At 46.5% G+C, this 22670-nt stretch overlaps 1 protein-coding gene across 1 annotated transcript in view; it reads right to left on the minus strand.

Annotated features, from left to right (window-relative positions):
• Positions 1-22670, minus strand: part of LOC126285070 (serine protease 55-like) — a 103882-nt gene that overhangs the window by 50343 nt on the left and 30869 nt on the right. The window contains exon 4 of the mRNA XM_049984393.1: positions 3952-4107. Coding sequence (XP_049840350.1) covers positions 3952-4107 — 156 coding nt within the window. The remainder of the gene's footprint in view (positions 1-3951; positions 4108-22670) is intronic.

The raw sequence follows: 22670 nt of genomic DNA on the forward strand, positions 1-22670 counted from the left end.
CACAAGCACGCGCTGAAGTAGCAATGGAGCGCCAATCAGATGGATGACTTAATATCTCTGTACAGGTACATTTTTCAACTGCTCAACAAAGAGGTGCAGTGGTAATAAGTCCCTCCAGCACCTTCCAGATCGCCGGCCGGAGTTACCGAGCGGTTCTAGGAGCTACAGTCTGGAACCGCGTGACCGCTACGGTCGCGGGTTCGAATCCTGCCTCGGGATTGGATGTGTATGATGTCCTTAGGTTAGTTAGGTTTAAGTAGTTCTACGTTCTAGGGGACTGATGATCTCAGAAGTTAAGTCCCATAGTGCTCAGAGCCATTTGAACCATTTTTGAGCCTTCCAGTTCGGCAACGCCGTCGGTGCAACCTGCAAGTGTTGGTGAACTTGAAGGTGATGGAGGGACTCATTCCCGAGATCACGCTACCGGAGGGGTGGAACAGGAGGGTTCAGATTTCGTTGAATGATTCTGAACGGTCTCTAGTGGTTCCACCCTGTGCAGTAGAGCAAAACGTGCGGTCACGTTACACTTCAAATGGGTTCCATCAAATTCAATGGGGTTATAGGCCCACAAAGTACACTGGTGTTCAAAATTAAAGCTACAAACGGAAATTTTCCAAGGCTGCGATTAGTTTGCCACAGGACAGTACAAACAGGCGATAGTAATGTAGAAACAATGTAAATAACACGGAACAACTGCAGCATGCATAACTGTAGACAGAAATGTTTTCCGTTTTTTCCTACTTAACGGATTTGCACACACATTCCAGCACTTGGTTAATGTGCTGAGCATTGGGTGTGACCATGTCTGGCAGCAATACTGGCTTGAAAAAGAAGGGGCAATCTGTGAGTGAAGTTGAGGCAATGACGCCCGTTCTTCCTGCAGAGCTGCTCACAAGTCTCGGAGAGTGATTGGAGGATGCTCACGTGAGTGTAAAACGTTTCCCTAGTGCATTCCAGACATGCTCTGTGAACTTAAATCCGGGGACTGAGCAGGCCACGCCATGCGTGCAGTACCTTCCGTTTCCAAGGAAATATCAACCAACTGTGCTCTATGAAGCATTATTGTCAGTACGATGTCTGGGACCACACCACTTTGCAACAACCGCACATGTTATTCAAAGATCTCGTCTCGATATCTGACAGCAGTTGAACCTTGCCGACTCAGCGATACATTTCATGAAGAGGTGTTCGAGTGGTCAACATAATCCCTGCCCAAAGTCCTCATCGATATTGGTCTCCTTTCACAATATTTGGGTTCCGAAATCGTGTTAGACGTTCTCTCCAGATGCGAATGGGTCGAGAGTCACTCCCCAGACTGAATCGGGACTTAACTGCGAAAAGAACATTCGCCCACTGTTCGACAGTCCAGGTGGCATTTTGACGACTCCACTTCAGACGTTCCCTTCCGCGAAGGAGCATCAGAGGTACATATACAGAAGGTCTCCGACGATAAAGGGCTACTCTCCCGAAGCTTTCTGTACACCGCTTGTCTCGATACAACACGCCCAGTGGACGCTAGGTCAGATACCAGTAGCTTTGCAGTATTAATCCGGTACTGTCGTGCCATTACAGCCAAATAACGAACGGCTCTTTTTGATACCACATGTGGTCATCCATGCCCTGGTCTTCTGGATACTGTTTCGGTTTCTATTAATTGTCGTCACATCTCAGAAACAACAGAACGATTCATATTAAGCCTGCAGGACACATCAATTTGCAATTGCCCTGAGTCCATTCTTCTAATGGCAAACCGCCACAGAGAGTCTGTTAACCGCCTTCTTTGTGCCATACTGCATCGTCTGTGACTGTATACAGAGCGATGTCGACGTGGGCTACCCGGCCGACGCTACCCCATTTGGTAGGTGCCTTGACGTCATCTTCCACGTGGCTGTCCATTCACTTTTCTGTGCAGAACACGATTGTGTGGACATCTGTTGACATTTTGCATGATTATGCCGTGAATTAGAACAAGACGGGGAAGTGCCGGTTTGTTGCTTTTGTTTTGGGCACCAGTGTAGTTAGACAAGGGTTGAATCGGCCGGGGAGTGTCAGCAGCCTAAACTGAGGTCACGAGTATCACCCTGTTGCTCACTGCACTGCGAAATGTTGCTTTTGAATGTGAAATGAGTGGGAATAAACGTCTGATTGGAGGTGTGATTTCACTGACGCCCTTTTATCATCTCCTGAGGCCTTTTCGTGCAGATTCTGAATAGCAGTGTGTCTGAAATGTTTTCCTCAGCCACACATAACACAACCGCGTGATGTCAATGTTTGTTCTAGCCACGTGAACAAGTTAGTTCCTGCTTCGGTTGTTCACTTTGTCAGTTAATACACCACTGGCCATTAGAATTACTACACCACGAAGATGACGTGCTACAGACGCGAAATTTAACAGACAGGAAGAAGATGCTGTGATATGCAAATGATTAGCTTTTCAGAGCATTCACACAAGGTTGGCACCTGTGGCGACACCTACAACCTGCTGATATAAGGAAAGTTTCCAACCGATTTCTCATACACAAACGGCAGTTGACCGGCATTGCCTGGTGGAACGTTGTTTTGATGCCTCGTGTAAGGAGGAGAAACGCGTACCATCACGTTTCCAACTTTGATAAAGGTCGGATTGTAGCCTGCCACGATTGCTGTTTATCGTATCGCGACATTGGTGCTCGCGTTGGTCGAGATCCAATGACTGTTAGCAGAATATGGAATCGGTGGGTTAAGGAGGGTAATACGGAACGCCGTGCTGGATCCCAACGGCCTCGTATCATTAGCAGTCGAGATGACAGGCATCTTATTTGCATGGCTGTAACGGATCGTGCAGTCACATCTCGATCCCTGAGTCAACAGATGGGGACGTTTGCAAGGCAACAACCATCTGCACGAACAGTTCGACGACGTTTGCAGCAGCATGGACTATCAGCTCGGAGACCATGGCTGCGGTTATTCTTTACGCTCCATCACAGACAGGGGCGCCTGCGATGATGTACTCAATGGCGAACCTGGGTGCACAAATGGCAAAACGTCATACTTTCGGATAAATCCATGTTCTGTTTACAGCATCCTGATGGTCACATCTGTGTTTGTCGACATCGCGGTGAACGCACATTGGAAGCGTGTATTCGTCATCGCCTTACTGGCGTATCACCTGGCGTAGTGACATGGGCTGCCATTGGTTACACGTCTCGGTCACCTCTTGTTCGCATTGACGGCATTTTGAACAGTGGGCGTTACATTTCAGATGTGTTACGACCCGTGGCTCCACCCTTCACTCGATCCCTGCGAAACCCTACATTTCAGCAGGATAATGCACGACCGCATGTTGTAGGTCCTGTACGGGCCTTTCTGGATACAGAAAATGTTCGACTGTTGCCCTGGCCAACACATTCCCCATATCTCTCACCAACTGAAAACGTCTGATCAATGGTGGCCAGGCATCTGGCTCGTCACAATACGCCAGTCACTACTCTTGATGAACTGTGGTATCGTGTTGAAGCTGCATGGGCAGCTGTACCTGTACACGCCATCCCAGCTCTTTTTGACTCAATACCCAGGCGTATCAAGGCCGTTATTATGGCCAGAGATGGTTGTTCTGGGTACTGATTTCTCATTATCTATGCACCAAAATTGCGTGAAAATGTAATCACATGTCAGTTGTAGTATAATATATTTGTCCAATGAATACCCGTTTATCATCTGCATTTCTTCTTGGTGTAGCAATTTTAATGATCAGTAGTGTAAAAAGGCATGAGGTAAAGAGTTTTGGTGAGAAACGCGCAGCGCACACTGGGTTTAATATATGTAAAGGTGGAAACAGTACATATTGTCATCATGAAGACGATTGAGGTGCCGTCGTGACCCAGAAGGACGTTGCCCGCTGTTTCGCCGTGGCGGCTGCCGTCAGTTTGGAGCGAGTGGCACGCAGCGCCGTCACGGCAGGTGGAGGCGGACCGCAGCCAGCGAGCAGGCGGCGCACACTGCGGCGCTGGGCAGCTGCGGCGGCGCGTCGGCGATCACCTGCAGCACCCACGGCAGCTGCGTGTCGAGGCGCGCGTACACGCCCGGGAACTCGCTGGCGCAGCCGACGCCCCACGACACCACGCCCACCTGTCACAGTGGATCAAAACAATATGTACATACACTCTGTGACCAAACTGGTACTGACTTGGCAGAAAATCCTAAGAAATTTTGGTCTTATGTCAAAGCGGTAGGTGGATCAAAACAAAATGTCCAGACACTCTGCGACCAACATGGTACTGAAACAGAGGATGACAGACTAAAGGCCGAAATACCAAATGTCTTCTCCCAAAGCTGTTTCACAGAGGAAGACTGCACTGTAGTTCCTTCTCTAGATTGTCGCACAGACGACAAAATGGTAGATATCGAAATAGACGAAACAGGGTTAGAGAAACAACCACCTCATCTTTCCGTTTCTCACTAGCTATCTTCACTACCCATCCCCTTCCCCTATCTCTGCTCACCTGTATCCATCCACGCATGTACCTCTTGCAGGGCACACAACAAGCCTGGTATACAAGGCAGTCTACATGACAGGGATTGAAAAGTGTTTTTGCACTGTCTCCGCTTATATGGGAGCTGACGCTCTAACTACCACAGTGCTGGTTTTCATACAGCAAGCAAGCAGTGTGCCACCAAATTTGGTTGGAAACGATCTAGTACTTTAGGAAGAGATATTGGACACGCACACACATACACACACATATCTGTGTGTGTGTGTGTGTGTGTGTGTGTGTGTGTGTGTGTGTGTGTGTGTATGAAACTTGGTGGCCGCCTATGCTTAACGCACATGGTCATGGTGCCGAGACCAGGGTCTGCTCTCGTCTGGGCCGCAAGCAGTGTAGCAAAGAGGGGAAAGTCGTGCAGGGACGACACAGAATCCGAATCTAGGTGAAAGATAACGAGTTTCTGGGTGTTAAATTCTGCATCCGTGTGCACTGGAAGCTGGGATCAATTATGGGCATTGGCATGGCGGCTGTTCGCTTATAGAGGATTTCATTGGTATAGCCCTACGTTGCAGCCTTTGCACTGTCCTGTACAAAAGACTAGAGCGTTGCCAAAACAATGCGAGTAATGGCTTGTGGTTGGTCAGCAGCAGGAATTGGCCGCCATGCAGAGTGATCTGAAATTTCTTTACTGCACAAACGATGGCAATGCCTCTTTTTCAACCGGGGATAGTTGCGTTGGGCAGCACTGAGCGTCCTAGTACCGAAAGCAATAGGATGTTCCGCCTCCTTGTGGGTCAGGACCGCCATTACGACACGTCGCGACGCATCTGTGCCTAGGAGAAGGGGCTTCCCTGGTGAAAACACTATGAGGCAAGACGCCGACTGGAAGACTCGTTTAAGTGCGGAAGAAGCAGCGTCGCACGCCAGGGGTCTTCACAACAGAACTGTTTTTCACACTGCGTTGAGCGGTTGGGAAGTGTGCACCGTCGCAAATTCCCAATTTTCACACAGTCCAATTTTTTCACATGGAGAATGAAACGGTCGTAATAGCTTTATATGGCACGGACGTGCTTGGTAGGACACATGCCACGTTTGCTAATCATAAACCCGAGGTACTCAACAGACTTTCGGAGAAAATTAAGTTTATAGGAGTTACACTAGAGTGCATCTTCTTTTAACCGAGAAAACAAAGACTGCAGGTTCTGAAGGTTTCCATCAGTTGAGGCCCGTGTCACTATGATGTCATCTAAATAACTGCAACATGAGGGAATGTACTGCATCGCCTGCTCCAAATAAATCTGGAAAATACTAAAGGCCGGTCTGTTATACATGTACAGGCCAAAGGGTGGCTTGAGCACCAGCAGATCCCGAGATTCAGGGTGCAGCAGCAACTGTAAGTAGGCCACCAACAAATCGAGATTAGAGCCCGCACAGAAGCATACCGACAATCCTTTTTTCCACGTACAATACGAGACTGGAATAGAAGGGAGAACCGATAGAGGTACTCAGGGTACCCTCCGCCACACACTGTCACACTGCGGAGTATGGATGTAGATATAGATGTAGATTATAACAGACAGCGTTTGGTAACTTGGAAAACAGGTCCTCTGGGCAGGGAACGATCGACGATGACTTGGACGTTAGCGGCCTTGACACCATCACATAGGCCTTCCGGTGTTTCCACGATCACCTCCAGGGCCACCAGTTTGTCCAGTTCTGCCTTAACCTAATCCCGCAGGATGTCCGGAATCGGGCTGACATGGGAGAAGCCAGGCACGATTCCTGGTTTTAAGTGAATTTTTTACAGCTGCATCAGCAGCTCGTTCTAACCCAGGGGTAAACAGATCTGAATACGAGGCAGTGCTGCGAAATGGAATCACAGTGGAAATTAAACACACGTTGTCCGAAATGGAAAACCCAGAATGTTTCAATACATCTAATCCAAAGATATTTTCCGCATTACCAGAAGCAACAACCTAAAAGGAAAGGTTCCCTGAGTCAGTTTTACAAGAGACATCTACAACAAAAACACCTTTCATGTGTATTTCATGGCGTTACTCTTCGACGAGGAGGCTGTAGTGCAGGAGAACCTAACGCAGTATGGGTAGTACTATTCACAAGAGAATAGGATGCGCCAGTATGCACCTGGAAAACAGACTTCCAAACCATTCACTCGTTTGACAGCTTGATCCGTTGTTGGATGAGTCAACGTTTCAATGGAGTGCACTGGTTCGAAAGAAGAACTGTGACGAGACCCCGCGAGGGACGATATGGGAGAACCAGATTCTCCACACATTAATAATGTAATCCCTAGTGCTGCACGAAAAGCGAGTAGTCGCTGGGAGCGAGGGTGTCGGTGAAAACGCCGTGGACAAGACGACGCAGACTCCGTCGAGACGGAGAACCCTGAAAAGAATCTGAAATTGAGTTACGAGAGAGAAAGATTTTTTGGAGATATCTGAAGTGTCGCTGACCTGTTAGTGCTTCTCGTCGTTGCGCTCGCGTGGTGTAACATGTTTACCGGAGTGGCCGACACTACCGTGTGATTACCTATTGAGCCTATGGGAAGCGTGTACCGTCGCAAATTTCCAATTTTCACACAGTCAAATGTTTTCACCTTCAATGTAACCACTGTCACGAATAATGATGATGATGATGATGATGATGATGAAATGATGAGCACAATACAAACACCCAGTCTCCGGGCAGAGAACATGCCCAACCTGGCCGGCAATCGAACCCGGGACCCCGTGACCCAGAAGCAGCAACGCTGACCACTAGACCACCAGCTGTGGACTAGTTACGAGGGACACTGTGGACTGAGACTCCCACTGGCTTTCTGTTTTCTGTGTCAATTCGAAAGCGTGAACAGTTCTAAGGACATCGCCTAAAACGGATGTACTAGTCATAAATCCCGTAAGCGGACTTATTTGGCGGGAGAATGTTGCAGAAGTAAGTCCTGAAACGAGGAATTGATACACGATCAGCGATGTTCCCCATCGGAGCACACAAAAACACAGCGGGCGCTAAGATACCGAAAGTCAGTGGCCCAGTCTTTGTACGTTTCTGACGGTCGTTTTCAACGCCTGTAAAATTTCTAGTGAGCAAATGCCACACGGGACTGACACCCAAAATGATCAGACAACAAAGTCCAGCAAAAGATCTATCATGATCTTTCTTGTGGGGACAACATATGGAGCAAACCCAACAAACTACGCGAAGACCTCGAAAGAAAAATGACCGTTATGATTTGGTTCAGTTACCTGTAGGCAGTGAGGTGATAATGGAGGCGCCGTAAATACGTCTCCCAATCGTCTACGCTATTCAGAATTCCTGATGGACAACACCGTTATTTGTTGCTGTAGTGAGGCCAACTGCTGTTGCTGTTCTTCCAGTAATTGCCGATCGAGGACTCGCTGTTTCTGTCTTTATTGAAGCCACTGCTTCATAAACTCTACGTCCACGTTGTCGAATATTTTGATGCACTTAGAGATCGAAAATACTCTTCGCTACTGTATAAGTCTGCAGTTGTGAGCACAATTTTTTGGGCTTGTTACGTCCGCCTGCTTAGCTGGGTGGTAACTTGCTCGCCTCCCATGCAAGCGGACCCGGCTTCGATTCCCGGCCGAGTTGGAGAATTTCTCCGCTCTGCGACTGGGTGTTGTGCTGTCCTCCTCTTCACTTCGTCCTCTTCACTGGCCTGCATGTCGCCCTATGTGGCGTAGACTGAAATAAGACTTGTACTTGGCTGCAGAACTTCCCCGACTGGGGCCTCCCGGCCAACGATGCCATATGCTCATTTAATTTTTTTTTGGGGGGGGGGGGAGGGGGGGCTTGTTCCACTGACAATAGAAACGTACAGCAACTAGAATAACGTAAAAGTTCGACGACACAGAAACAGTAGACAGGCGACCAATAATGAAGTCCAAACGAAGTCAACAGACAGTGGCCGGTACATCGAGCTGCAACACAAGAGACTGAGTGCTCGGCCATGGGGTATTTCCAGGTAAAGTGACGAGAGATTCGGAGGCGTAACATATTCCCAGAGAGCTAGTCGTGGAGACAGCTTGTGGATTGCGGTGGCACAGGTGGTGCTGGCTGGAGGCAAGGATTGACCATCTACAGCTGTGTCAGCACCATGTCGCTGTCGGAATCTGTTGCTCGCAATAGTCCGTCGACAGTAACATTCCCGAATGGACTTCCTGACCTACCCAGAGTACCAGCCCGAACCCAATGCAGCACGTTTGGGATGACTTCGAACGTTGACCAAGTGTCCAACACTGCTATTCACTGCCTTCCGCGGTTTTGTCTCTTGAGGAAGAATGGGCTGCCATTCTTCCATTTAAAGAGTCCCCAGAAAAGTTCAAGCTGTCGTAAACGGGAAGGGTAGACACACCCCATGTTAACATCCATGTTGTTTGGTCAGATACTGTATATTATTTAACTTTCTAGCAAATAATTCTTCATGCATGACCGTTGTAAATCTGCTGCTCATTAATGTTTATTACACGGTATTGTTTTTCATTGTCTTGTGCTTCATTAGCCTTCAGATAAGTTAATCTACAAGCATCAGCTGTACACAGACGTACAGCTTTACAAAGAATGACGTTAATAGGTGTTAAAACAGGCATCTTCCTATTGTAGAAAAAATTGCGTTCCCTTTAAGCGTGGCATATGGAGCACAGCTTCCCCCCATGAACCATGGACCTTGCCGTTGGTGGGGTGGCTTGCGTGCCTCAGCGATACAGATAGCCGTACCATAGGTTCAACCACAACGGAGGGGTATCTGTTGAAAGGCCAGACAAACGCGTGGTTCCTGAAGAGAGTCAGCAGCCTTTTCACTAGAGACTTTACACTGACTCCTCAACGATAAGCTTGGAAGCCATTTTGCTTCACAGCGTAAACGCACTGTCAGCTGTCCGTGTAGATCACGCCATACAAACAAAGGAGAGCTACGAAAGTGTGAAGCTGCTTCTTGAATAATAAAATTATAATGTCCATCAGAAGCAGATATGTGGCGATGTGAAGGTTACTGCAATCATACTCGGAATGCAGTTATCATACACCAAATGTTGCTGCTTACCTTCCGAGTGGGAAAGCTACGACATCAAATCGCACTACATTCGAAAAATCTGCCCTGAAAGGAAAATAATGGAGCCTGGGAAGAAGAACGTACAGTAAATTCTATTTGTTGCCCGTGATAAAATCTTTTTGCTACTTCTACACAAAAAGCTAGGAGTTACGAAAAATTTACTGAAAGTAATGAATAATGGACAAGCTTTAAACAATTTACAGCCAAAATTCCAACATCTCAATTATGCGAAGATCAAAGAGATAATCTTCAAATGGTTCAAATGGCTCAGAGCACTATGGTACTTAACTTCTGAGGTCATCAGTCCTAGAACTTAGAACTACTTAAACCTAACTAACCTAAGGACATCACACACATCCATGCCCGAGGCAGGATTCGAACCAGCGACCGTAGCTGTTGCGCGGTCCCAGACTGTAGCGCCTAGAACCGCTCGGCCACTCCGGCCGGCAGATAATCTTCGTCGGTCCGCTAATTCGAGAATTCTTTAAGAGCGGAACATTTAACAGGGTCATTGAAAGGAAAGAGAAAGCAGCTTGGAAAGAATTAAAAATGTTGTTAACTATTTATCGAGAAATCAAAGAGCAGAAAATTACAATGTATCTGTTAATGAACGTCTGAGGACATACCACAAGCTAGATTATAGTGTGTCGTTCAAGATCCACTTCTCGACTTCTTTCCAAGCAGTTGTGACGCTGAGTGACGAACACCGAGAACGCTTCCATCGAGACGCTTCAGCAATGGAAACAAGGCAACACTACAAGAGGAACTCATCTACGCTTCCAGGGTATCGTTGGAGTCCATGTGAGATGCCGCAGAAACAGATTACAAAGGAGAGAAAAAACGCTCTGCCAGCCGGAGTGGCCGTGCGGGTCTAGGCGCTACAGTCTGGAGCCGAGCGACCACTACGGTCGCAGGTTCGTATCCTATCTCGGGCATATATGTCTGTGATGTCCTTAGGTTAGTTTGGTTTAATTAGTTCTAAGTTCTAGGCGTCTGATGACCTCAGAAGAAAAGTCCTATAGTGCATAGAGCCATTTCAACCATTTCTTTGAAAAAACGCTCTACCTAATAATTAACTAGGTAAAAGACCAAATGATATACACAGTGTGATCAAAGTATCCGGACACCCCCAAAAACTTATGTTTTTCATATTAGGTGCATTGTGCTGCCACCTAGTGCCAAATACTCCATATCAGCGACCTCAGTAGTTGTTAGATATCGTGAGAGAGCAGAATGGGGCGCTCCGCGGAACTCATGGACTTCGAACTTGGTCAGGTGATTTGGTGTTATTTGTAACATACGTCTGTACCCGAGATTTCCACACTCCTAAACGTCCCTAGGTGCACTGATTCCGATGTGATAGTAAAAGTGGAAACGTGAAGGGCACGTACAGCACAAAAGCGTACTGTCGGAATTCACCTGATGACTGACAGAGACCATCCACAGTTGAAGAGGATCTTAATGTGTAATAGGCAGACATCTATCCAGACCACGAAATAGAATTCCAAACTGCATCAGGATCCACTACAATTACTATGACAGACAGGCGAGAGGTGACAAAACTTGGATTTCATGGTCGAGCGGCTGATCATAAACCACACGTCACGCTGGTAAATGCCAAACGACGCCTTGCTTAGTGTAAGAAGGGTAAAAGCTGGACGATTGAACAGTGGGAAAACGTTGTGTGGAGTGACGAATCACTGTCCACAATGTGGCGATCTGATGGCAGGGTGTGTGTATGGCGAATGTCCGGTGAACGTCATCTGCCAACGTATGTAATGCCAACAGTAAAATTCGGAGGCGGTGGTCTTATGGTGTGCTCGTGCTTCTCATGAAGGGGCTTGCACTCCTTGTTGTTTTGCGTGATACTATCACAGTACAGTCCTACATTGATGTTTTAAGCACTTTCTTGCTTCCAACTGTTGAAGAGGAATTCGGGGATGGCGATTGCTACTTTCAATACAATCGAGAATCTGTTCATAATGCACGGCGTGTGGCAGGGTGGTTACACGACAATAACATCCCTGTGATGGACTGGCCTGCACAGAGTCCTGACCTGTATCTATAGAACACCTTTGGGATGCTTCGGAGCGTCGACTTCATGCCAGACCTCACCGACCGACATCGATATTTCTCCTCAGTGCAGCACTCCGTGAAGAATGGGCTGCCATTTCCCAAGAAACCATCCAGCACCTGACTGAACATATGCCTGCGAGGGTGGAAGCTACCACCAAGGCTAAGATCGGGTCAACACCATACTGAATTCCCGCATTACCGATGGAGGGAGCCACTAACTTATAAGTCGTTTTCAGCGAGGTGTCCGGTTACTTTTGATCACATAGTGTATATATACCTTTGAACCGAATGCTAATAAAGAATTTCTAGTACCATAATTTTGTACGTCGATCTCAATTTGTTTCGAACTGATTGTTTTTTGTAAGGAATTGAGAGAAGATTAATTTTTTTTCTACTCTAGTCAGACACATGAACAGTCTAGTCTGGGTAACTTGCTCTCCGTTTCAAGCAAAAGCTACTTCTTTACTTATCTCAGTGTTTATAACGACGTATTTCTTGAACTCTTTGCCATAAAATGATATGACTCTGCAAGTACATGCAGTAGCAGATGTGGGTGCTGTCTCCAAAACGTGTTGGGAATAGAATTAGTGGTAAAGGCATAATAAATTAAAACTTCATGACTGATGCAAAGGTTGTACTGCACGTAGAACGAAAATGTAGACAATTTACCCTCCCGTAATTTCGTGGGGAAATCAGGGAGAATAAGTTTCGTAAAGGTTTGAAATTATCTGTAAAGTTCGTTGAAAACCGTTAAGTGCTCTCATTGTCAAATACTGCATGAATATACTCTGGGTAACTTGCTCACCACGAGCTACGTTGCTTCATGACATACACACAGTTTATAACTGCAAGACTTCTCTTATCGTATTAAACCTGCATTGTTAAATAGATTATGACAGCATTTAATTTGAGACCTTAACTTTTCCTGGCAAATTGAATGTTCAAGTTACTTAGAGCTCTGCTGCCGGGTGACGTCGTGGACCACTGCCGATATTTCGACAGGAGCACACCCTGCCATTGTCAAGGCACAACTACAGGGGGAAGCAGTCTCCAAGAGAATTTAATACCTCGGTTCACAGAGGAGAAACAAAGAAGATACCACACACAGAACAAGTAACCGCAGAGTCAACACACAACCATCGATAATCAACTTCAGGAATATCGATAGTGACTATTAATCAGCAAGTGAGGTAGCTCTAATTCTGTCCCTCTGTTTTTTGATGAGAGACAGAGCCGGATTCCAAGCAGCATTTAAACAAAATCCACCATCTCTGTTTATAAGGTTGCTTGATATTTTGATTTCAACAACTTCCTTAATAACACTATCCCAATAGCTGGACGTGGAAGACAGACTCTCCATGTTGTATTCCATAGGATGACCGGTGTCAAGGCAATGTTCTGCAATAGCGGATTTTCTCGGCTGTTGTAAGCGTGTGTGACACTTACGTTCAATACACCGGTCTTCCACAGTCCTGATTGTCTGACCAATATATGACATGCCACAACTGCAACGAATCCGATAGACACCAGCGTTACACAAACCAAGATCATCATTTACGAACGCCAACAGGGCCTTAATCTTAGAAGGTGGTCGAAAAACACATTTACTATCATATTTCCGAAAAATACGGCCAATCCTGTTGGAAATGCTTCCTGCGTAAGGCAAAAAGGCCGTAGGCTTAGGTGCCACTTCGTTGCTATCGTCACTCACGAGTTGCACAGAAGGCTGATGGCGCAACGCACGTTTGATCTGCCTCTCACTATAGCCATTCTAACGAAAGGTGACTCCGAGATATGATAGCTCAGCTGCCAAACTTTCAGCGTCTGAGATAACGTGGGCCCTGTGAACCAAGGTACGAAGTATTCGTTCACGCTGAGCTGGATGGTGACAACTATCAGCAGTAGGCTTCCTATAAACAGAATCTCCCAATGTACCGTCAGTCTTCCTTCTGACAACACATCAAGGAAGGCATCCATTTTTTTCCACCTCCATAGTGAACTGAAAATTCAGGAGGATTCAATTCAGGTGCTCCAAAAACCGGTTTAAATTCTCACTACCATGAGGCCAAGCAACAAAAGTATCGTTTACATATCTGAAAAAAAACCGCAGGTTTCAATATCGCTGACTCCAATGCAATTTCCTCAAAGTCCTCCATACACAAATTGGCCACAATAGGTGACCACGGGCTTCCCATTGTAACTCCATCAGTCTGCCCGCAGTGCTCACCATTGAATAAAAAGTAAGTGGAAGTCAGCACATGTCGAAACAAATTTGTTAACGTGACACAAAACTTAACCTCAATTAGTTGCAACGAATCAGAAAAAGGAACGCGAGTGAAAAGAGAAATCACATCAAAAGTGACTAAAACATCAGAGTCATCCAAACGCAATCCCTCGTCGTAACAAATCTGCAGAGTTCTTAATGTGGTGTTCATACCTACCTACTAATGGGCTCAAGAAACTAGCAACATGTTTAGCTACACGATATGTCGGAGCAGCAATATTACAAACAATACGTCTCAAAGGGACAGCCTCTTTACGGACGTTAGGGAGGCAAAAAAATGGCTCTGAGCACTATGGGACTTAACTTCTGAGATCATCAGTCCCCTACAACTACTTAAACCTAACTAACCTAAGGACATCACACACATCCATGCCCGAGGCAGGATTCGAACCTGCGACTGTAGCGGTCACGCGTTTCCACACTGTAGCGCCTAGAACCACTTGGCCACACCGGCCCCCCACTTAGGGAGGCCATATAATGTAGGTGGTACAGCACAGTAAGAATGAAGACTGTTGATAGTCTCCTGTGACAAAGACCTTTTCTTCAGGAGGTTATTAGTTTTTCTCTCAACACTCTTAGTAGGGTCAGCACCGATTTTGCTATACGCCGAATCAGAAAGTAGACACTGCATCTTTTGAATGTAACCGTGCTTGTTCAACAAAATCGTGGCATTTCCCTTGTCCGCAGGTTAATTAACAACATCAGGATCCATTCTGGTTGAACTTAAAGCAGCCGCATCAGCTGCCGTAATGTTAAACTTGGGTGGACGGACCCCAGTCAACACACGACAAGCTTCCCTACGAACCTCTTCCGCAGCCTCGGAAGGTAGTTTATAAACAGCCTGTTCAATAGAACTAATAAAATCAACGACTGCCAAACTCTTAGGCGTCGGTGCGAAATTAAAACCTTTCCCCAGCGCAGACAAACGTTTTCTCCGTGAGATTAATCACATAACGTCGAGAATTAAAACCATAATTAGACACTGAGCCAAGGAAACGTTCAAACTTCGCGGAATGACGAGCAGTTACAGACTGAAATTCCCAGTCAGACTGCGACCAAGAGACATTTAAAGTATTTGAATTCGGTCAATAAGTATATTAAACACCGAAAAGTAAATTTTTAGTGAAGTCGTCACACAGGCAATTTGCACCTGGAAGCGTGCACCACAAACTGAGTTAGCTGCTTAGTCCACTGGTGTGCAAAATCTAAGAACGAAAGTAATTTCCCATAATCTTTTACTACGAAGTAGCATAACTCCATGAAACGTGGACCATACATGGAAAGACCTGCTGCAAGACAGAGGCATTAAAGACATTAGATGCCAGTGGAAATTATTTTGTCGTTGATTTATTTCAATGGGACAAGCTGAAAATTGGTGCTAGAATGGTATTTGAACCCAGGTCTCCTGTTTACTAGGCAGGTGCGCTGATCACCACACCATATGGGCACACCAGTCACAGCAACTGTACAGACTACCCTAGTTAGCCTCCCATCAGACCCAAATTCTCAATTATACCACACATTACTGATGTAGTGCCCATGCTGATTAGCCTCAATTCTCGCGGCATCTCCCCGACTTTAGTAAGAGTGCATCTGTACTGAAGGAATCATTGACCATGATCACCTTGATTATGCATACGTGGTGACTATCATTTTGGACATGTATCGAGCGAGATGGCACAGTGGTTAACTCACCGGACTCGCATTCGGGAGGTCGACGGTTCAAATCCACGACCTGTTATCCCGATTTAAATTTTCCGTAATTTCCCTAAATCACTTCCGGCAAATTTCGGGTTGATTCCTTTGAAAGGGCATGGCCGACTCACTCGCTCATCCTTCCCTAATCCGATGGGACCGATGACTCACTGTTTGATCCCCTTCCCCAAATCAACCCACCAACCATGTTTGGACCTGTCAAAAAGATCAGGAACTACATATACAACCGCTACAATATAGTGCAGAAGTTAACTGAAAGAAGTACACTCTGAGGAAGCAGATAGTACAGTTTTATTCAAAGACAGCAATTGCAGTGAAGTCACCGTGATTGATGATGGTCCCCTGGACATAAGAAAACGCGGAACTTATTTCATGGTCGCAACAGATGGCAATGCATGCTATACAAGGCACTCCGATGTTGGCCACAAGCTTCGTAAGAGGTTCTTGTGAAGGGTGTATCATTCCTCCACTAGCGTGATAGAAAACTTTTTGGTGCTTGTTACTGCATGCAGACGTGCTGCAATATATCTCTCCCCAACGTATTCAACATATGCACGATGGGATTTGAGTCGGGATGACGGGTAGACCAGTCGATTTGCCGAATATCTTCTCGTTCCCATGGGCTCCTCCACCTGCGCTGTTCGATGCGGTCGCGTATTTTCATCTTCAAGACCGATGCACCCATGAGAAGGAGTACAGCGCCACAATAATGGTTTCTAGTCTAGTCAGACACATCAACAATCTGGTCTGGGTAACTTGCTCTCCGTTTGAAGCAAAAGCTACATTTTTACGTATCTCAGTGTTTATAACTACGTATTTCTTGAACTCTTTGCCATGTAAATTTATAAGTTTGCAAGTATATGCAGTAGCAGATGTGGATAGTGTCTCCAGGACACCCATGTAACACTTTGCTTCCGCCCACCATAAACTGAGCCGTGCTGCGGCTGGCCTTGGTGCTGTTTGTAGGTTTCCTCCCTCTGCTCGAGGCCAGACGTATCGATTAGTTGGCATGGTTGCGGTTGTTTGTCTTCTTCTCGTGTTGACTGGCGCCACTCGGTTTCACAAGCGTTGCCTGTCCGCTAGTGGCAGCAGCGGCGGTTATCGATATGTAGTAACTATTGCCCTATCTTTGGGGCGTCGTCGTCGTTTATCCGGGTCGTGTGAGTGAAACAGTTCGGTTGGGGACTCAGGAGGAACCAGGTCCGCGCAGCGCCAGAACACGCCAGGACCGTTGGCAGCACGCATTGAATGCCGGATCGAAGGGCTGTGGTCACGAGGGTGCACAACCTCGTTTTAAACTGGATACAGCAACCTTCAAGATGAGCGCATCTCAACCCAACTAGAGAAACCTCCACCATTGTGACATCTCGCGATTCTCCTGTGACTTGGGTTGGTGTTGCTGCTCGTAGTGTCGCCGCGGCGAAAAGCTGTGAGTGGAGTGCTTGGGGAAGATGGATCTGAATAGTTTCCCTCGAATTATCTTGTTACTATTTACTGCGTTCAATTTGTTACGTTTGTTAAGTTCAACCAGCGGTAATTTTTATTGCCTGGCGGCCGCTAACGCCTCAGTTACCTGCCATGGCGGTTTGTGTATGTAACGGAAGTGTAGATTTCCTCGCCTTGCCGCTGCTGTCTGGTAAGGCGTGTAGTTTTGACAGCTTTCTTGATTGTAGGCCGGTGTGTGATTCTTCTACTCTGGTGGTAGTGATTCCTTTCTCGTTCTAAACACATTATTCTGGGGATGTAGTGCAGACCGTCGGTTCCGGCTTTGGCGTATTGTTCCATCGTTGCATTTGGTGCATCGGACGTCAGGTAGTTTCAGCAAGATTGTCACTAGTAACTCGTTAGACTACAACTAGCCTGAGTTACCATCTTGTGGAGTGAGTGCAACTCTTGGCTGCGTATCTCATGGCACGCGAAAGTGTTTGTTCAAATGGTTCAAATGGCTCTGAGCACTATGGGACTTAACACCTGTGGTCATCAGTCCCCTAGAACTTAGAACTACTTAAACCTATCACACACATCCATGCCCGAGGCAGGGTTCGAACCTGCGACCGCATTCTGGGACATTACATCTTATTTAAGACATCGATTGTTATACTTCTTTGATTTTCCACACAAGAAAACTATAATTTTGTCAAAGTTTATACTTATTTGAAAACCGGAAGCAAGTAAAAGACCAGAGGTACCCAAAATATTCTGGCGGGCATCCAAAAGCTATAAATATTGACTGAACACTTCAACATCAAGACAGTTATTTCAGTTTGTTCTCAGATTTCTTAGATGTTCAGTGATGATGATGTATGTCATTTGTCTTTTAAATGCTCATCACTGTTCAGTTGTTGGTCTCTTCAGTCTGTATTGTTAGGGTTGTGCCACGTAGTGACTATTCAGTGTTGTTGCGTGTACGATTGTAAAATCTTACATAATGTCCTGTTGAGTTGAAAAATGTGGCTTTGTTTCATTTGAGGATTATTTTGGGCAAATACGCAACTGAAAATCGAGCAGTACCTGAAGGAAAATAAATCTCAATTAAGACTGAATAAGATGTCTTCATCCGTGTATACACTCTAAGACAAAAAATGACACACCACGAAGGAATTATGGAAATTGATCACAAACTGATATTCGTACACAATGTATAGTTGAGCTCAAAGACGTCGGTTGGACTATCAGCCAATCGCTCCACATTTGCATACTCGTCGGAGGAATGTTACTGTTGACGATGTAACCAGGGATGGGTGAACCATAGTCCGACACAGTGTCAAGAAGGAAGCAGTCGACCTAGAGAGACCACAGAACGAGATGACCGGGCAGTCGTCAGAAAGACACTCAAAACCATGGATTCATCATCATCATCATCATCGATCCAACTTGCAACTGGACTTTCAGTGTCCACAAGGACCATTTATTAATAGCCAGCTCACAGGAAAGGGGTTGACCTCTGAACACAAACATTCGGTCTGGAATCTCTTTAAATGGAGTAGAAATGGATTGAGTGATGAGTCCCGTTTATAACTGAGCGAAGGCGCTCCTGGAGATGCCCCAGGCAGTGGTGGCATATCAGCCAGTCTGTCGCTGGTTTATGGCCCGACAAAAAGGGGTGATGGTCTGGTGTGCTATTTTATTTCATAGCAAGATCCTTTTCGTCGTCATCTGAGCACCCTTACAGCAAGAGGTACGTCGACCATTTTCTACGCCCCGTTCTGTTAGCCTTTAAGGCATTCTATACTTACATTTCAGCAAGATAATTCCCACCCGCATGGGGGAAGAGTTTCTACTACATTTCGTCGTGTTTGTTAAACACTACCCTTGCCAGTGAAGATGCCTGATCTTTCTGCAGTTGAGAACATTTGGAGTATATGGGCAAGAACACTTCAACACGCCAATTGGACACAATTTGGCTATAGATCTCTATCAGTCAATGCAAAGCCGAATAACTCTGTGTACACACATAAAAAAATGTTTTGCATCACGTCGTTTCCGAGAGTTTCGGGACCTGTACAGAAAACTGTAATGGAGAGCAACATAAACATCATTTCCGCCCTTTTCATTGCTCATGAAAACCACACATTGCATGTTGTACCACAATACAGCGAGACCTTCAGACGTCGCGGTTCACATTGCTGTACACACCGGTATCTCTAATACCCAGTAGCACGTCCTCTTGCACTGACGCTTCGCTGTATTCGTCGTGGCATGCTATCCACAAGTTGGTCCAGATTGTTCCACTCCTCAACGCGATTCGGCGTAGATCCCTCAGAGTGGTTGGTGGGTCACGTCGTCCATAAACAGCCCTTTTAATTCTATACCAGGCTTGTTCGATACGATTCATGTCTGGAGAACAGGCTACCACTCTATCCGAGCGATGTCGTTATCCTGAAGTAAGTCATTCATAAGATGTGCATGATGGGGCCGCGAATTGTCGTCCATGAAGACGAATGCCTTGCCAATATGCTGTCGATATGGTTGCACCATGGGTAGGAGGATCGTCACGTATCGTACAGCTGTTACGGCACCTTCCATGATCACCAGCGGCGTACGTCGGCCCTACACAATGCCACCCCAAAACATCAGGGAACCTTCACCTTGCTGCACTCGCTGGGCAGTGTGTCTAAGGCGTTCAGCCTGACTGGGCTGCCTCCAAACACGTCTCCGACGGTTATCTGGTTGAAGGTATTTGCTACACTCATCGGTGAAGAGAACGTGATGCCAATCCTGAGCGGTCCATTTGGCATGTTGTTGGGCCCATCTGTACCGTGGTCGTGGTTGCAAAGATGGACTCCGCCACGGACGTCGGGAGTGAAGTTGCGCATCATGCAGCCAATACGCTGCATGATGCGCACAGTTTGAGTGGTAAGACGACGTCCTGTGGCTGCACGAAAAGCATTATTCAACATGGTGGCGTTGCTGTCAGGGTTCCTCCGAGCCAAAATCCGTAGTTAGCGGTCATCCACTGCAGTTGTAGCCCTTGGGCGGCTGAGCGAAGCATGTCATCGACAGTTCCTGTCTCTATGTATCTCCTTTATGTCCGAACACCATCGCTTTGGTTCACTCAGAGACGCCTGGACACCTCCCTTGTTGAGAGCCCTTCCTGGCACAAAGTAACAATGCGGACGCGATCGAACTGCGGTGTTGACCCTCTAGGCATGGTTGAACTACAGACAACACGAGCCGTGTACCTCCTTTCTGGTGGAATGACTGGAACTGATCGGTTGTCGGATCCCCTCTGTCTAATAGACGCTGCTCATGCGTGGTTGTTTACATCTTTGGGCGGGTATAATGCTCCGAGCACCATGGGACTTAACATCTGAGGTCATCAGTCCCCTAGAACTTAGAGCTACTTAAACCTAACTAACCTAAGGACATCACACACATCCATGCCCGAGGCAGGATTCGAACTTGCGACCGTGACGATCACGTGGTTCCAGACTGTTGCGCCTAGAACCACTCGCCCACCACGGCCGGCTGGCGCGTATAATGACATCTCTGAAGAGTCAAAGAGACTGTGTCAGTGATACTATATCCACAGTCAACGTCTATCTTCAGGTGTTCTGGGAAACGGGGTGATGTAAAACTTTTTTTGATGTGTGTATTAGAACCAGAGGTGAGCCATTCTGTTATTGACTTTCTCAATTTGTGAAGTTGTTTCCCTAAAATAAACTGTTCTTTTTTTCTGAAATTTTAATCACTTGTTTGTCTGAACATGTAGATCACATCTGCCGATTTCCGCCCCATTCGGATAATTCCTTCGTGGTGGGTCGTTTTCTAGCTCTTCCCCTGCTCGATGAGGACTTTTTCTTTAGAGGTCATCGGCAGAAGATAAGTATGTAACACATTCAGGATTAAATTTGCACATTATCCTTCGCCCGTTAGTGTAAGACAAGCGTTGAATTTGCTAGAAGGTCTTACGAATTATTGATATTCTATTCAACATCCAATTCGGCATAGGCATTTTCAGAGTTGAAGAAGATAATGCATTATAGGGACGGCAGTGCTTTGTATGTGCTGTGTTGTATGTGTGAAGGTGGGAGGGGCTACCGCGTGATGTGGAGCTGTGCAAGTCACGGGACACTATCCAGCGCCTACGAGAAAGACCGGCCGCGGCGCGTACATCAGTGCAGCAGACGCACTCCGTTTTTACACCTGTTAACTCGTAACTAGGCGTGTCCGTGCAAACGAAAACTGAATCTTCTACAGGGATCTGCTATTATGGAATCTTACTGTTATTAGTCCTATAATGATGGGAAGTCTGTGGGCCTACTTATAATTTGTTACTGCTGTATTGGCGTACAATAAAATCAAATTCTGCTAAAATGATTATCAGTTGCATAAGGCACTACTTCCAGCATGTAATGGGTACTGTTCAAAATTGTTCAAATGTGTGTGAAATCTTACGGGACTTAACTGCCAAGATCATCAGTCCCCTAAGCTTACACACTACTTAACCTAAACTATCCTAAGAACAAACACACACACCCATGCCCGCGGGAGGACTCGAAACTCCGCCGGGACCAGCCGCACAGTCCATGACTGCAGTGCCCGAGACCGCTCGGCTGATCCCGCGCGGCAGTGGGTACTGTTCAGCAGAAAAGACTAAATGCTGTAAACAAGCCGCTATACAATTTATAACGAGTATTGATCTAAAACTATATTTTGCTGTGGTACTGTTAATCAGTAAGATTTCATAATACCAAATTCCTGTGGAAGATGCAATTCTCGTAAGTACTTACATGCCCAGCTGCGAGTTAATACACTACTGGCCATTAAAATTGCTACACCACGAAGATGACGTGCTACAGACGCAGAATTTAACCGACAGGAAGAAAATGCTGTGATATGCAAATGATTAGCTTTTCAGAGCATTCACACTAGGTTGGCGCCGGTGGCGACACCTACAACGTGCTGACATGAGGAAAGTTTTCAACTGATTTCTCATGCACAAACAGCAGTTGACCGGCGTTGCCTGGTAAAACGTTGTTGTGTTGCCTCGTCTAAGGAGGAGAAATGTGTACCATCACGTTTCCGACTTTGAGAAAGGTCGGATTGTAGCCTATCGCGATTCCGGTTTATCGTATTGCGACATTGCTGCTCGCGTTGGTCGACATCCAATGACTGTTAGCAGAGTATGCAATCGGTGGATTCAGGGGGGTACTACGCAACGCCGTGCTGGAACCCAACAGCCTTGTATCACAAGCAGTCGAGATGACAGGCATCTCATCCGCATGGCTGTAACGGATCGTGCAGCCACGTCTCGATCCCTGTGTCAGATGTGTTACGACCCGTGGCTCTACCCTTCATTCGATGCCTGCGAAACCCTACATTTCAGCAGGATAATGCACGACCGCATGGTGGAAGTCCTGTACGGGCCTTTCTTGATACAGAAAATGTTCGACTGCTACCCTGGCCAGCACATTCTCCAGTTCTCTCACCAATTGAAAACGTCTGGTCAATGGTGGCCGAGCAACTGGCTCGTCACAATACTCCAGTCACTACTCTTTATGAACTGTGGTAGAGTGTTGAAGCTGCATGGACA

This window comes from Schistocerca gregaria, chromosome 8 (assembly GCF_023897955.1).
Source record: "Schistocerca gregaria isolate iqSchGreg1 chromosome 8, iqSchGreg1.2, whole genome shotgun sequence".
NCBI classification, from domain to species: Eukaryota; Metazoa; Arthropoda; class Insecta; order Orthoptera; family Acrididae; genus Schistocerca; species Schistocerca gregaria.